The 19175-nt window shown below is 40.1% G+C and overlaps 1 protein-coding gene across 2 annotated transcripts in view; it reads left to right on the top strand.

The window, feature by feature from the left end:
- The first annotated feature begins 1264 nt into the window (after positions 1-1264).
- SUMF2 (sulfatase modifying factor 2) overlaps positions 1265-19175 on the top strand; it is a 44236-nt gene continuing 26325 nt past the window's right edge. Inside the window, exon 1 of one of the 2 annotated variants that reach the window (XM_053707454.1) lies at positions 1265-1342. In XM_053707454.1, coding sequence (XP_053563429.1) covers positions 1285-1342 — 58 coding nt within the window. In that variant the 5' untranslated portion in view covers positions 1265-1284. Of the gene's footprint in view, positions 1343-1377; positions 1548-19175 lie in introns of those variants that run through there. The other variant, XM_053707455.1, reaches the window with a different exon arrangement.

The following is a 19175-nucleotide window of genomic DNA, read 5'->3' as shown; positions in this document are numbered from 1 at the left end:
GAAATGAATCATTATAATTATTATTGTTTTAATAAATCAGATTAACAGTGAAGAGTTTGATATAATGTCGGAAATCTATTTTCTGTATCATAGATAAAATAGTTATCTATATCTGCTTAAAACATCACTAGAATATTTTGTTATGAAGTAGTTATAGCAGGGTATATTATTACTACAGGGGGGGGGGATGTGTCTTCGCCTGTGTACCCAAAAATCCTAGCACCAGCCCTGAAAGCAGTAATGGCAGGGCATGTTATTTCTACAATGTTGCTTTAGAGAACCAGTAAATACAGTAGATTTGCATAATCAACAAATACATAATACAAATACAATGCACTTAGTCTAAACTTAAAATGAGCAGATTTTTTTCTGACAAATTTCAAAGTTAGGTCTATTTCCACTCCTGTATCACGTGACCACCATCAGCCAATCACAAATACGTATATTTTGTGAATTCTTGCACATGCTCAGTAGGAGCAGTTGTCCCAAAAAGTGTAAATATAAAAATAATGTGCACATATAATTTTTAAAAGGGCAGTAACAACCTTGAGATTGTTACATAAAATGTTTAGTTGTGCATAATGAAACAACTTTTGGAATATATTTCATTATTTATTTTGCCCCTTTTCAAGTTATTTAGCTCTGAAAATTTAGGTTTTTGTAATTCTCAGAACACTTATAATGCTACATATCTTTGCCTAATTGTATTTTGCAGGTAACAACTATTAAACAATGAACTTTATACTAACACTATGATCATGACTAGCCTTGTTGTCTAGACTCACGTTCAGATTGGCTCATCCATACAAGACAAATTGTGGGTGGTGTTTGGAAATTCAAAAACAATTGCAGCAAACAAGATCTTTTTTTTTAAGAAAATGTTTAGACGACTACTATGTTATTATTTAGGAAGACAGCAGACGTGTTTACTGTCTCATTAAATATGAAGTAATCTGGCAGCCTCCAGCAGAATTCACTCAAGGATCGCCTGTAATACAGCTGAAATATAATAAATCGGCACTTATGCACGTTGTTTTATGCATGAAAAGCAGTAATAAATGTTTAAATTTACTTAACTTAAACTATTAAAACGAGATAGCTAAGATCACGTAATACGGGTTTATGGTGTAAATGAAAAATAGTTTTTTTTTTCTCCCAGTGCCAGGTCTTTTGCCACTTGTAACATGGCTGAAACAACTTCATACATTCCCTGCATGAGTACTTCCGGGTACAAGAGGGAACATAAAGACTTTGAAGCCAGTTGGTCGTTACTAGTTTCATCACATGACGATGAGCTGGGTGCTGATTTTGTTGTATGTGTCCGTGGTGCGCGCTTCTCCTGGTGAGTGCTAACAAGCAGCGGAGCTCAGTCCGTACTCACCGCTATACCATGCAGTGCATACAATTTATGATGCATTCACACAGTAAAACTGCTTACTTCCTATATTGCCTGATATATTCTTTATGTACATGTCCCCGGGAGCGCGAGTAGAACAATAAAACAGATCATCCCCTGCCCTGCAAGAGTTATCAATCTTCTGTACATGGTATGAAGTTACACACTTTTATAAATAGGTGATAAGTAATAGCAGGTATGCCACTTTCTATTACTCTGGTATGCACATGTAACATTGTGTATTTTGTATTGTTAAACGTTTTTAAATATTTAACTCCTTTATACCTTACATGCCTTCTACTCCACTGAAATTGATCTATCCAGCCCCAACAACGTAGATAACATAACAGGCTTTTAAACCAAGGTACCTATATAACACGGTGTGCTTCATATACTGTAACCAATACAATTAAAAGAACTGTGCCCATGCATATTATCAGTCAAATTTTTCCTTAGAATATGACATTTAATGATACTTTAAAGACTTTTAAGCATAACTAGTAGATGCACATTCTTTAGTAATGGAACTCCTGATAAAGTATAAAGATAATCATATATAGGCTTACCAGAAGCTCCAGTTTGGAAGCGCTGTCCCAGTGTCACACCCGGTTGTTTATTCTATCCCAGTAGGGTTTGCCAACTCCGGGTTTCGAATCATGTGTTCGGGTTTCAGACCGCCTGAAACCCGGACACATTATTCAAAATGACCTGACACTGAGTCTGTGGCTCTCCAGCATAGTTGGATGCTGATACTTTGTTACATACAGCCCTGCTTAGCTTAACGTTCGTGCCCTTCAAAGTTCACATTTAGTAATACAGGCTGAGTGAGCAGGTCAAGGTTTTTTTAATTTTGTAGTACTACTTTTGTTTATTTTTCTACGAATTTAATACCCCCCCAACCCCTGGTGACATCACCAGTGATACATGTTTAGGGGAATCATGTGGGTATGCAGGGGCGGACTGAGACCAACCAGGGCCCCCGGGCAAAAGTATAGCAGGGCCTCTCCACCTACCTACCTCCTCTACCCTATTGCCCATCCCACCTCATATGCCCCTCCCCCACCATGTTTTTAATTTTCATGTAAAGAGACCATTTTTTCCTTAAATATTTTTAAGAAGAACTAAATATTGTAAATTAACAAGTGCTTGTGCAAAAAAAAATCCCCCTGTCTATATGCACTACAGTATGGAGCGGAAAGTAGTGAGAGGCAGACAAGAGGTTAAAATCACTTCTGTTTACTTGTTACTGTCAGCCTTAAGAGGTAAAATCATTTATTTGTATGTTACTAGTAGCCAAGGGGTTAGTTATCAAAAATATACATCATGGGATTAACATTGGGGCAGGGAGGGAGAGACAGAGGAAGGGAGGGAGAGACAGAGGAAGGGAGGGAGAGACAGGGGAAGGGAGGGAGAGACAGAGGAAGGGAGGGAGAGACAGAGGAAGGGAGGGAGAGACAGAGGAATGGAGGGAGAGGCAGAGGAAGGGAGGGAGAGGCAGAGGAAGGGAGGGAGAGGCAGAGGAAGGGAGGGAGAGACAGAGGAAGGGAGGGAGAGACAGAGGAAGGGAGGGAGAGACAGAGGAAGGGAGGGAGAGACAGAGGAAAGGAGGTAGGGAAGAAGGGAGAGAGAGACAGAGTAAGGAAGGAATGGAGGGACAGTTGGAGGGAGAGACAGACAGAGGAAGGTTACAACATATGCACAAAACAGGAAAGCTTCATTCTTTAGAATAGTTTGCAGCAGAATTAAATTGAGGGGCTGTTATCCATTCTGTAGACATAGAAAACAAAAAAATTTTGCTTGTAAAACGTACTGGCATTTAATTTATATAGGTATCATTGTTATACCTACTATAAGGGGATCCACTGATCTCCTAGGACCCACCACTGCCACACTATCCATAACATTTCCAGCCCCCCACCAATTCATCTTATCTATTTCTTATTTTATTTTGGGTGGGTGTTTTTAAGGGTAGATCTTGAGGACAGAAGCTGTATTTCTAAGGTTTTTGGGTCCTTGGGTGCTATGAGGACCTTTGATGTTAGGGGATGTACTGGCGTGAAATACACACACCAATACACACACACATTCACAAAGATACACACAACACATACATACAAAGAAATATAGAAACATACATACACAGAGATACACACACACATACACACACATACACATAGATACACATACACAGAAATACATGCACACATACATTCACAAAGATACAACACATACATTCACAAAGATACACACAACACATACATACAAAGAAATATAGAAACATACATACACAGAGATACACACACACATACACATACACAGAAATACACACACACATACATTCACAAAGATATAACACATACATTCACAAAGATACACACAACACATACATACATACACAGAGATACACACACATACACACAGAGATACAGATATACACACACACACAAAGAAATATAGAAACACACACACACACACACATAGATTCACAGAGATACATACACAGATATATACACACACATACACAGAGATACACTCACATACACAGAGATATACATACACACACACATAGATTCACATAGATACACACACATACACAGATATATACACACACATACACAGAGATACACACACATACACAGAGATACACTCACATACACAGAGATATGCATACACACACACACACACATAGATTCACAGAGATACACATACACAAAGAGATACAGATATACACACTCATACAAAGAAATATAGAAACATACATGCACAGAGCTACACACATACATACACAGAAATATACACACACACATTCACAAAGATACACACAACACATACATACACACATAGATACAGATACACACTCATACAAAGATATACACACATACAAAGATATATAGAAACATACATACACAGAGATATACACACATACTGTACATACATACACATGTATACACAGAGATATACACACACATATATACACACATACATACACAGAGATGCACATACATACACAGAGATGCACATACATACACAGAGATGCACATACATACACAGAGATACACACACACATACACAGAGATACACACATACATACACAGAGATACACACACATACACAGAGATACACACACACATACACAGAGATACACACACATACATACACAGAGATACACACATACATACACAGAGATACACATACACAGAGATACACACACACATACACAGAGATACACACACACATACACAGAGATACACACACACAAATACACAGAGATACACACACACACATACACAGAGATACACACACACACATACACAGAGATACGCACACACATACACAGAGATACACACACACATACACAGAGATACGCACACACATACACAGAGATACGCACACACATACACAGAGATACGCACACACATACACAGAGATACGCACACACATACACAGAGATACACACACACACAAATACACAGAGATACACACACACAAATACACAGAGATACACACACACAAATACACAGAGATACACACACACAAATACACAGAGATACACACACACACATACACAGAGATACACACACACATACACAGAGATACGCACACACATACACAGAGATACGCACACACATACACAGAGATACGCACACACATACACAGAGATACGCACACACATACACAGAGATACGCACACACATACACAGAGATGCGCACACACATACACAGAGATACGCACACACATACACAGAGATACGCACACACATACACAGAGATACACACACACATACACAGAGATACGCACACACATACACAGAGATACGCACACACATACACAGAGATATACACACACACATACACAGAGATACGCACACACATACACAGAGATATACACACACACATACACAGAGATACACACACACATACACAGAGATACGCACACACATACACAGAGATACGCACACACATACACAGAGATACACACACACATACACAGAGATACACACACACACATACACAGAGATACACACATACATACACAGAGATACTCACATACACAGAGATATACATACACACACACACACACACATAGATTCACAGAGATACACATACACAAAGAGATACAGATATACACACTCATACAAAGAAATATAGAAACATACATGCACAGAGCTACACACATACATACACAGAAATATACACACAACACATACATACACACATAGATACAGATACACACTCATACAAAGATATACACACATACAAAGATATACACACATACAAAGAAATATAGAAACATACATACACAGAGATATACACACATACTGTACATACATACACATGTATACACACATATATACACACACATATATACACAGAGATGCACATACATACACAGAGATATACACACATACTGTACATACATACAGAGATATACACACATACTGTACATACATACACAGAGATATACACACATACTGTACATACATACACATGTATACACAGAGATATACACACACATATATACACACATACATACACAGAGATGCACATACATACACAGAGATACACACATACATACACAGAGATGCACATACATACACAGAGATACACACACACATACACAGAGATACACACACACATACACAGAGATACACACACATACATACACAGAGATACACACATACATACACAGAGATACACACATACATACACAGAGATACACACACACATACACAGAGATACGCACACACATACACAGAGATACACATACACAGAGATACACACATACATACACAGAGATACACACATACATACACAGAGATACACACACACATACACAGAGATACACACACATACATACACAGAGATACACACACACATACACAGAGATACGCACATACATACACAGAGATACGCACACACATACACAGAGATACACACACACACACACAGAGATACACACATACATACACAGAGATACACACACACATACACAGAGATACACACACACATACACAGAGATACGCACACACATACACAGAGATACGCACACACATACACAGAGATACACACACACACACACAGAGATACACACACACACACACACAGAGATACACATACACAGAGATACACACACACATACACAGAGATACACACACACACATACACAGAGATACACACACACACATACACAGAGATACACACACACATACACAGAGATACACATACACAGAGATACACACACACACATACACAGAGATACACACATACATACACAGAGATACACACATACATACACAGAGATACGCACACACATACACAGAGATACGCACACACATACACAGAGATACGCACACACATACACAGAGATACGCACACACATACACAGAGATACGCACACACATACACAGAGATACACACACATACACAGAGATACGCACACACATACACAGAGATACGCACACACATACACAGAGATACACACACATACACAGAGATACACACATACATACACAGAGATACACACACACATACACAGAGATACACACACACATACACAGAGATACGCACACACATACACAGAGATACACACACACATACACAGAGATACACACACACATACACAGAGATACACACACACATACACAGAGATACGCACACACATACACAGAGATACGCACACACATACACAGAGATACGCACATACATACACAGAGATACGCACACACATACACAGAGATACGCACACACATACACAGAGATACGCACACACATACACAGAGATACGCACACACATACACAGAGATACGCACACACATACACAGAGATACGCACACACATACACAGAGATACACATACACAGAGATACACACACACATACACAGAGATACACACACACATACAGAGATACACACACACATACACAGAGATACGCACACACATACACAGAGATACGCACACACATACACAGAGTTACGCACACACATACACAGAGATACGCACACACATACACAGAGATACGCACACACATACACAGAGATACGCACACACATACACAGAGATACGCACACACATACACAGAGATACGCACACACATACACAGAGATACGCACACACATACACAGAGATACGCACACACATACACAGAGATACGCACACACATACACAGAGATACGCACACACATACACAGAGATACGCACACACATACACAGAGATACGCACACACATACACAGAGATACGCACACACATACACAGAGATACGCACACACATACACAGAGATACGCACACACATACACAGAGATACGCACACACATACACAGAGATACGCACACACATACACAGAGATACGCACACACATACACAGAGATACGCACACACATACACAGAGATACGCACACACATACACAGAGATACGCACACACATACACAGAGATACGCACACACATACACAGAGATACGCACACACATACACAGAGATACGCACACACATACACAGAGATACGCACACACATACACAGAGATACGCGCACACACATACACAGAGATACGCGCACACACATACACAGAGATACGCGCACACACATACACAGAGATACGCGCACACACATACACAGAGATACGCACACACATACACAGAGATACGCACACACATACACAGAGATACACATACACAGAGATACACACACACATACACAGAGATACACACACACATACAGAGATACACACACACATACACAGAGATACGCACACACATACACAGAGATACGCACACACATACACAGAGTTACGCACACACATACACAGAGATACGCACACACATACACAGAGATACGCACACACATACACAGAGATACGCGCACACACATACACAGAGATACGCGCACACACATACACAGAGATACGCGCACACACATACACAGAGATACGCGCACACACATACACAGAGATACGCACACACATACACAGAGATACGCACACACATACACAGAGGTACGCACACACATACACACATAGATACAGATACACACTCATACAAAGATATACACACATATAAAGAAATATAGAAACATACATACACAGAGATATACACACATACTGTACATACATACAGAGATATACACACATACTGTACATACATACACAGAGATATACACACATACTGTACATACATACACATGTATACACAGAGATATACACACATACTGTACATACATACACATGTATACACAGAGATATACACACACATGTATACACAGAGATATACACACACATGTATACACAGAGATATACACACACATATATACACACATACACAGAGATACAGACATACACAGAGATACGCACACACATACACAGAGATACGCACACACATACACAGAGATACGCACACACATACACAGAGATACGCACACACATACACAGAGATACGCACACACATACACAGAGATACGCACACACATACACAGAGATACGCGCACACACATACACAGAGATACGCACACACATACACAGAGATACACACACATACATACACAGATATACACACACACATACACAGAGATACACACACACATACACAGAGATACACACACATACACAGAGATACACACACATACACAGAGATACACACACAGAGATACACACACACACACACAGAGATACACACACACACACACAGAGATACGCACACACACACACAGAGATACGCACACACACACACAGAGATACGCACACACACACACAGAGATACGCACACACATACACAGAGATACGCACACACATACACAGAGATACGCACACACATACACAGAGATACGCACACACATACACAGAGATACGCACACACATACACAGAGATACGCACACACATACACAGAGATACGCACACACATACACAGAGATACGCACACACATACACAGAGATACGCACACACATACACAGAGATACGCACACACATACACAGAGATACGCACACACATACACAGAGATACGCACACACATACACAGAGATACGCACACACATACACAGAGATACGCACACACATACACAGAGATACGCACACACATACACAGAGATACACATACACAGAGATACGCACACACATACACAGAGATACGCACACACATACACAGAGATACGCACACACATACACAGAGATACGCACACACATACACAGAGATACGCACACACATACACAGAGATACGCACACACATACACAGAGATACGCACACACATACACAGAGATACGCACACACATACACAGAGATACGCACACACATACACAGAGATACGCACACACATACACAAAGAGATACACACATACACAAAGAGATACAGATACACACTCATACAAAGATATATAGAAACATACACACACACACAGAGATACACACACATACATACATAAATTCACAGAGATACACACAACACGTGACATACACATACAGAGGTACAAAGAAAAAAAACACATACATAGAGATATACACACATACATACATACACAGAGATACGCCCACACACGTGCATACATACATACACAGAGATACGCCCACACACGTGCATACATACATACACAGAGATACGCCCACACACGTGCATACATACATACACAGAGATACGCCCACACACGTGCATACATACATACACAGAGATACGCCCACACACGTGCATACATACATACACAGAGATACGCCCACACACGTGCATACATACATACACTGAGATACGCCCACACACGTGCATACATACATACACTGAGATACGCCCACACACGTGCATACATACATACACTGAGATACGCCCACACACGTGCATACATACATACACTGAGATACGCCCACACACGTGCATACATACATACACAGAGATACGCCCACACACGTGCATACATACATACACAGAGATACGCCCACACACGTGCATACATACATACACAGAGATACGCCCACACACGTGCATACATACATACACAGAGATACGCCCACACACGTGCATACATACATACACAGAGATACGCCCACACACGTGCATACATACATACACAGAGATACGCCCACACACGTGCATACATACATACACAGAGATACGCCCACACACGTGCATACATACATACACAGAGATACGCCCACACACGTGCATACATACATACACAGAGATACGCCCACACACGTGCATACATACATACACAGAGATACGCCCACACACGTGCATACATACATACACAGAGATACGCCCACACACGTGCATACATACATACACAGAGATACGCCCACACACGTGCATACATACATACACAGAGATACGCCCACACACGTGCATACATACATACACTGAGATACGCCCACACACGTGCATACATACATACACTGAGATACGCCCACACACGTGCATACATACATACACAGAGATACGCCCACACACGTGCATACATACATACACAGAGATACGCCCACACACGTGCATACATACATACACAGAGATACGCCCACACACGTGCATACATACATACACAGAGATACGCCCACACACGTGCATACATACATACACAGAGATACGCCCACACACGTGCATACATACATACACAGAGATACGCCCACACACGTGCATACATACATACACAGAGATACGCCCACACACGTGCATACATACATACACAGAGATACGCCCACACACGTGCATACATACATACACAGAGATACGCCCACACACGTGCATACATACATACACAGAGATACGCCCACACACGTGCATACATACATACACAGAGATACGCCCACACACGTGCATACATACATACACAGAGATACGCCCACACACGTGCATACATACATACACAGAGATACGCCCACACACGTGCATGCATACACAGAGATACGCCCACACACGTGCATGCATACACAGAGATACGCCCACACACGTGCATGCATACACAGAGATACGCCCACACACGTGCATACATGCATACACAGAGATACGCCCACACACGTGCATACATGCATACACAGAGATACGCCCACACACGTGCATACATGCATAGAGAGATAGGCAGGGACAGTAACATGCATGGTAATATTATTTTTAAAATACTCTTGGGACGTTTTCTTATTCTAAACTTGAGGTCCAGTCCAGCTCATTTAAATGTTCATAACATATAGCAGTGGTAGTGTATTAATAATCTGAGCTGAGGCTGAGCTAACCTTCTTTGTGCCACAGTACATACAGTATATTAAGTATTTTAGAGCATAAGAACTTTTAGCAACTAACTCACAGACTGATCTCTATCACATAGTTGCTGCTTCAAGTGCCGTGCAGAAGACAGAGTTGTAAATTTAAACCAGAGATGTCCTCTCCCTCATGACCTCCTGCCCTGCAGCATGCATAGGACAACACTGATTCAAAAAGGGCTGCAATACACTGCTTAGGAATAAACTGCAGTCCTTTCTTGGAGCCAGGGAGTTAAATTGTGTTTTTGTCTTTTAGGTAATTCAAATGTCAAGGGTGAAGTATTTGGGTCCCACATATCAGTATATGCAACACTTTCCCTGACAGGCTCAAAAATTATCCGTTAGGTGGGAGGAGGAGACAGACTTAGTAGAACAAGAAAGGGGACGTAGCACATATGCCACAGCACAGCTCTGACTTACCTCCTTCCTTCCACTTTCTGCATTCGCCGACAGAGCGCTCATACCCCCAGCTCTCCACAGCACACATAAGCGCGCTCCCGCCCCTCACCTTAAAAAAGTGTCGGCTTCAGCCAAAAAAAATAAATATATTTTAATGTAAAACAATAGTAATAATAAAAAAAAAAATCTTAGGGCTGCATGATGCAACTGTGGTGACTGAGGGGCCCTTTAAGATGCAGGGCCCTCGGGCAAGGGCCGAATTGTCAGTCCGCCCCTGTGGGTATGACCAGGAAGTGCAGACAGGCAGGATTTTTGGCGTGGATCTTGCTTTACTTAATGCAGGATAGCATTTTGGCTGTAAGCTTCCTGCATTATAGTATAGCGTAGCCTCTTAAACAGCTTTAACAGGTACATGTTTCTTTTTGAATTATTTCATTCAATGTTGTATTTATGCCTTATCAGTATCCAGTTCTGTACCTTAAAGGGAGACTAAACCCATCAGAAAAGTTACCTCCATTAACCAGATCAATATAAATACGTACTTTTTGTAAATATCATTGCACTTCACATGTTTACCCTTTCTGAGAAATCGTCATCCGAAATTTAATTGAATTCCGAACCCACTGAAGGCAATAACTTCTAATCCTCCGATCGAGACTGATAACCCAAGTTATCAATATGGTGGACTATTGCCGCTATGCACATGCGCGGTTTTAAGTAATCGTCATAGCAAACGTTACTGGAAAAAAACATGCAGACCCACTTATGGCTCAATGTTGAGTCAGTGAACTGATATGCACATGCACGGGTAGACAAATCGATATGCGCATGCGAACGGTGACAACATTGCAAGTTAATGAGATGCAATTATTGAAATTACTATTGTTAGGTTTGTTGTATCGTGCGCCTCCCATATTTGAGGGTTGGCTGATATGACGTAACAGACAAAAATTAAAATGAATATTTCTCATGTTTAGAAACTTTAATTCACACTACAAATAGGTATGTGAGGATATGTAAACATGTTACATATGATATTGATGGTCAGTTGGTGGAATAAATACAAAAGTTTTGGAATCCTTTCATTAGACACATATTACACTGCAAATATTAAATTGTGTGATGTATATGCTTGTCACTATTTTATGAAATTGGTAATTACGCTTGATGTTTGGCATTATTTAGAATCTGAGATTTAGATGAATCATTTAATTGCTCATGTTGTGTATGGGTTTCCATGAAAACGTAAGGTGCCTTTTTCACTAGGGGGTGGTGTTATGGTCTATTTAAACTGTGTGATTCACTTGTTGTTTGACTGAGGAAGGGTAGAGTATCCACAAAACATTACGCACATAAAAGCTACTACTTTAAAAGGACCGGTAATCGCCACACCCCCCTTGACCACGCCCCTGACCACACACCCACTGGCACCGCGCCAGGTGGTCCCAGTTTCACCTCTAAAAATGATGGTAAAGCCTAATCATAAATGCAGTTCTGAGTTTCAAAAACAAGCTTATAAGGGTTTTCCTTTTCATGTACTAAAAAAAAAAATACGTTCCTTAACCCCTTAATGACCACAGCACTTTTCCATTTTCTGTCCGTTTGGGACCAAGGCTATTTTTACATTTTTGCGGTGTTTGTGTTTAGCTGTAATTTTCCTCTTACTCATTTACTGTACCCACACATATTATATACCGTTTTTCTCGCCATTAAATGGACTTTCAAAAGATACCATTATTTTCATCATATCTTATAATTTGCTATAAAAGAAAATACTAAATATGAGGAAAAAATGGAAAAAAACACACTTTTTCTAACTTTGACCCCCAAAATCTGTTACACATCTACAACTACCAAAAAACACCCATGCTAAATAGTTTCTAAATTTTGTCCTGAGTTTAGAAATAACCAATGTTTACATGTTCTTTGTTTTTTTTGCAAGTTATAGGGCAATAAATACAAGTAGCGCTTTGCTATTTCCAAACCACTTTTTTTTCAAAATTACACTAGTTACATTGGGACACTGATATCTTTCAGGAATCCATGAATATCCCTTGACATGTGTATATATTTTATTTTTAGAAGACATCCCAAAGTATTGATCTAGGTCCATTTTGGTATATTTCATGCCACCATTTCACCGCCAAATGCGATCAAATAAAAAAAATTGTTCACTTTTTCACAATTTTTTTTTTCACAAACTTTAGGTTTCTCATTGAAATTGTTTACAAACAACTTGTGCAATTATGGCATGCATTGTTGTAAATGCTTCTCTGGGATCCCCTTTGTTCATAACTAGCAGACATATATGGTTTTGGCTTTGCTTTTTGTTAATTAGAAGGCCGCTAAATGCCACTGCGCACCACACGTGTATTATGCCCAGCAGTGAAGGGGTTAATTAGGGAGCTTCTAGGGTTAATTTTATGATGTGAAAATAATGTGATATGTTAGAGGCGCCACCTATTTAAATAATATCAAACATCGGGTTGCACTACTCACAAATAATGTGACAGAGTAATAGAACAATAGAGTTAATTGGGGTGAATACCACTAAAAAACCAAGTGTAAAAAAGATGAGGATTAGTGAGTAACTACAACACAAGAGGTGTGAATAGCCATACAAAGAACATAGTGCAAAAACACTCAAGGGAACCAATAAAATAAAGCAATAATAGCTAGATGTTCCCCTGTAATAAACCCTAAAAGTGTTGATATTAAAACAAATTAAAGGGACAGTCTACACCAAAAATTTTATTGTTTTAAAAAATAGATAATCCCTTTATTACCCATTGCCCAGTTTTACATAACCAACACAGTTATAATAATATACTTTTAACCTCTGTGAATATCTTGTATCTAAGCCTCTGCAAACTGCCCCTTTATTTCAGTTCTTTTGACAGACTTGCAGTTTAGCCAATCAATGCCTGCTCCCAGATAACTTCACGTGCACGAGCACAGTGTTATCTATATGAAATACGTGAACTAACAACCTCTAGTGGTGAAAACTGTTAAAATGCATTCTGAAAAGAGGTGGCCTTCAAGGTCTAAGAAATTAGCATATGAACCTCCTACGTTAAGCTTTCAACTAAGAATACCAAGAGAACAAAGCAAAATTGGTGATAAAAGTAAATTGGAAAATTGTTTAAAATTACATGCTCTATGTGAATCATGAAAGTTTATTTTGGCCTAGACTGTCCCTTTAACACATATGAAATTAAATAAAATAGAAAAATATAAACCAAATTAATCACTATATAATTTAGTGATAAAGTCCTGGAAATGTCCCAAGGTAAGAAGACTTGTATAATAACTAGTGTGATGAGTCCCAAAAATCCTGGTGCTATTTGGCTGCAAAACTTCGTCCAAAAGCTTAATGGCACACAAGCAGGAATCTGTAAAGTGATAGAAAAGAGAAGAAGGTGCCACAATAGTGCAACATCAGTGATGTTATAGCTTCACGCACGTAATCGGTTGTACTTACTAGAAGCAAAGCACTTGAGAAGTGGCACAGGAGCACTCTGGACTATTAATAGCTGTCTAGATAGCTATCCTCTAGCTGTAGTGTGGGATACCAAGTTTGCAAAATCAGGAGCAATATGTCCAGTCCCAGAGCAGCATAAGGAAGCCCAAAATCAGGGTCAGAGAGAAACCAATGTTAGTGCGTTCCTAGCCATGTCAAAGGGTTATACTCTTTACTGAATACAAATAGTCGTGGTCCACAGAATAAAAGGCAAACTGTGATTTATTAAAAACAGAAGGTAACACAACTCGTTTCCCGGTCCACTGACCACTTCATCAGGTGTATAAAACAAATACAGACTCGCAACTTAAAAAGCTAAAATCGGCGTCTAGCACCGAATAGTGCGCATGCCGTTGCCCAGACCAATAGGAGCCACAGAAACAACCGGCTTCAATCCGATAGGAGAAAAATCGTAAGTGTGTCAAAACACACCCATTAGCAATGCAATCACAAACAGCAGATGATAAATAGGGTTAATTTTAGCTGTAGTGTAGTAGACAACCCAAAGTATTGATCTAGGCCCATTTTGGTATATTTCATGCCGCCATTTCACCGCCAAAAGCGATCAAATAAAAAAAATTGTTCACTTTTTCACAAACTTTTTCACAAACTTTAGGTTTCTCACTGAAATTATTTACAAACAGCTTGTGCAATTATGGCACAAATGGTTGTAAATGCTTCTCTGAGATCACCTTTGTTCAGAAATAGCAGACATATATGGCTTTGGCGTTGCTTTTTGGTAACTAGAAGGCCGCTAAATTCCGCTGCGCATCACTCGTGTATTATGGCTAGCAGTGAAGGGGTTAATTAGGGAGCTTGCAGGGTTAATTTTAGCTTTAGTGTAGAGATCAGCCTCCCACCTGACACATCACACCCCCTGATCCCTCCCAAACAGCTCCCTTCCCTCCCCCACCCCACAATTGTCCCGCCATCTTAAGTACTGGCAGAAAGTCTGCCAGTACTAAAATAAAAGGTATCTTTGATTTTTTTTTATTTTTTTTTAGCATATTTACATATGCTGCTGTGTAAGATCCCCCCAAACAGCTCTCTAACCCTCCCCCTCTGCTTTATTGGGGGCCATCTTGGGTACTGGCAGCTGTCTGCCAGTACCCAGTTTGCAAAAAACAATGGGTTTTATTTTTTTTATTTTTTTTTTCTGTAGTGTAGTTCCCCCCCCCACAGACCAACCCCCCACCCCCTGACTGATCATTTTTTATAAAATGTATTCTTCCCCCCCTTTTTCCCACTTTTTACACAAGTTTTTCTGTAGTGTATCGGTTCCCACCCGCTCTCTCCCCTTGCATGTGCGCGCCCCTGGCTATCCCCGCCCATGATCCCGCCCCCCTTCAAATCACAAGGCCCATCGATGGCCGCCAGCCGCCTCCTACACCGGCTCCCACCCACCAACGATACCGGCCATCGATGTCCGGTGCAGAGAGGACCACAGAGTGGCTCTCTCTGCATCGGATGGCTAAAAAAGGATATTGCAGGATGCCTTGATATCGAGGCATCACTGCAATAACCGGAAAGCGTCTGGAAGCGAGCAGGATCAGTATGTCTGTGCCGGGACAGCTAAGGGAGTGAGCTTACGTGCACACTCATCTTATTTTCCTATTTAGTTTAAGGAAGTTTACTATGAAATCTCATCACAGTAAAAGAATTCATGACCTCATGATGCTGATTGGCTGCTGTTCATTTCTTCATTTTTTTTACCTGCAGCTGAGCAACAGCTGAAGTATATTTTTTTACACAGAACTTACTCTGCTGAGCTGAGGAAATTGTGAGGTAAAATATCTTCTTTTTTTACATAGAGATCCTCAGGTAATATTTTCCTGTCAGCTTTTTACAGTTATACTGCATCAGTTTCAAGTGATTTAGCATATGAGTATTATGTCCCTTTAAGGTTCTGGTGCCACTTCTATGCTAATTTTTTTTAATTCTACTCAATGTGTCTCGTATTGCTTAGAACTAAGAGCCCAACTATGAACTTATAATCAGCCCCTAATAAACAATAGCTATGTTAATGACACCCAAATCTCTATATATTCTCCCTGCCTAACTACCTTCAAAATAAGATGATTGTCTAGTATTTCTGAATGATCTTCGACCACCTCAAAGTCCATGTAAAATAATTGGATCTTAGTAATTCTCCAAATGTTACAGCAGTTCTTTAAATGTCCACACTGTCAAAAACTGCCGTAACTCCAGCGTCTTATTGTCTTTGCCTTGTAATAATATAGTTGATCTTACTTTCTTCAATTATCAGTTCATTCTTTCACCAAACGCTGATGCATCCACTTGCAGGATAGTGACAAAATGAATCCTTTTTCATTCAAGTCACATCAAAAGATTGCTCATTTTTCTGGTTGACTTACCTTTTAAGACAGTCTCCAGTCCAATCTACTCTAAATGTCTCTGTCTGTCTCTCTTTCTTCATCATAGATCTTCTATTGCCCCTCTGTTACACTATGAAATGGCTTCAGTTAGCCAACAGAATCATATTCAAAATTCTAATCATCACCAACAAAGTCCTCTGCAATGTCGCACCTCCAATGTAATTCACCTTATCTGCAAACACTCCACTGGTCATCTCTTTTGCTCTACCTCAAACCTATAAACTTCAGTTGTCACACCCTTTGGTGGAATCTTTGGCACATAGACTCTACTTTTGGCAATGAACCAGGATTCTTGTTGTAACCTACTAGTGCCATCTATGCTGACTATGGAATATTAGATTTTTAGCAGCAAGGTTAATGTGACCTACCATGTATAAAAATATAACATTTTATCAGAAGAGGTCAGATTTCTATTTCCTATATCATTCCACATAGACCCATGTGAGAGTACTACAGGACACAACTGCTGTATGTACTACAAGACCACAAACAGAACAGATTAGATGGGTGTGTTCAGGGTATTAGTGACAGACACATTCAGACCAAGAAAGCTAAGCTGATCCAACAGCAGAAGGAAAAATATCCCAAAAACCTGACATCTTACAGATGGAACAAAGACTTTCAAGGGACAGTAAATGTTAAAAAGTGCAGAATTATGTAACATTACTTTAGCGACACCTTGGAAAAAAAGATTTGCAAGATTTTAGCCTCAGTTATGCATACCTTACTTTCCTCGCTAGCCTCTTCTGATCCGGTGTTCTGTCAAAATATACTATCTCAAGACTTGCTACCTCCATGTGCGCATGTGCACAATTACGTAGTCGCATTCCACATGTTTGGAAAGAATGTGTTGAATGTAATTATGTAATTACAAGTATGCTCACATCGTTAGGTAGTGTGCATGCTTGTAATTACGTAATCACATTCCACACATTCTTTAAACATGTGGAGTGTGATTATGTAATTGTGCACATGGAGGTAGCAATACTTGACAAGCTTGCAAAAATCAACAGAACACTGCAAAATTATGTAACGTTATCCTAGTGACACCTTCAAAAACAAGAGATATGTGAGATTTAACCCCCTAAAGGTATACTTACATTTTGCTTCTCGTCATCCTCTTCTGATTCTGTTTTTTTTTCTCCCCAAAAGCGTGTCATGGGTACGCTGTCTAATCACAAATGTAGTGCTCTCCCACGCTGGGTAGAGCAGCCTAGAGCTGCTGGAATGCGCTACAT

This window comes from Bombina bombina, chromosome 3 (assembly GCF_027579735.1).
Source record: "Bombina bombina isolate aBomBom1 chromosome 3, aBomBom1.pri, whole genome shotgun sequence".
Classification (NCBI taxonomy): Eukaryota; Metazoa; Chordata; class Amphibia; order Anura; family Bombinatoridae; genus Bombina; species Bombina bombina.
Note: the sequence above shows the minus strand (reverse complement) of the source record. Positions and strands in the feature narration are given on the sequence as shown.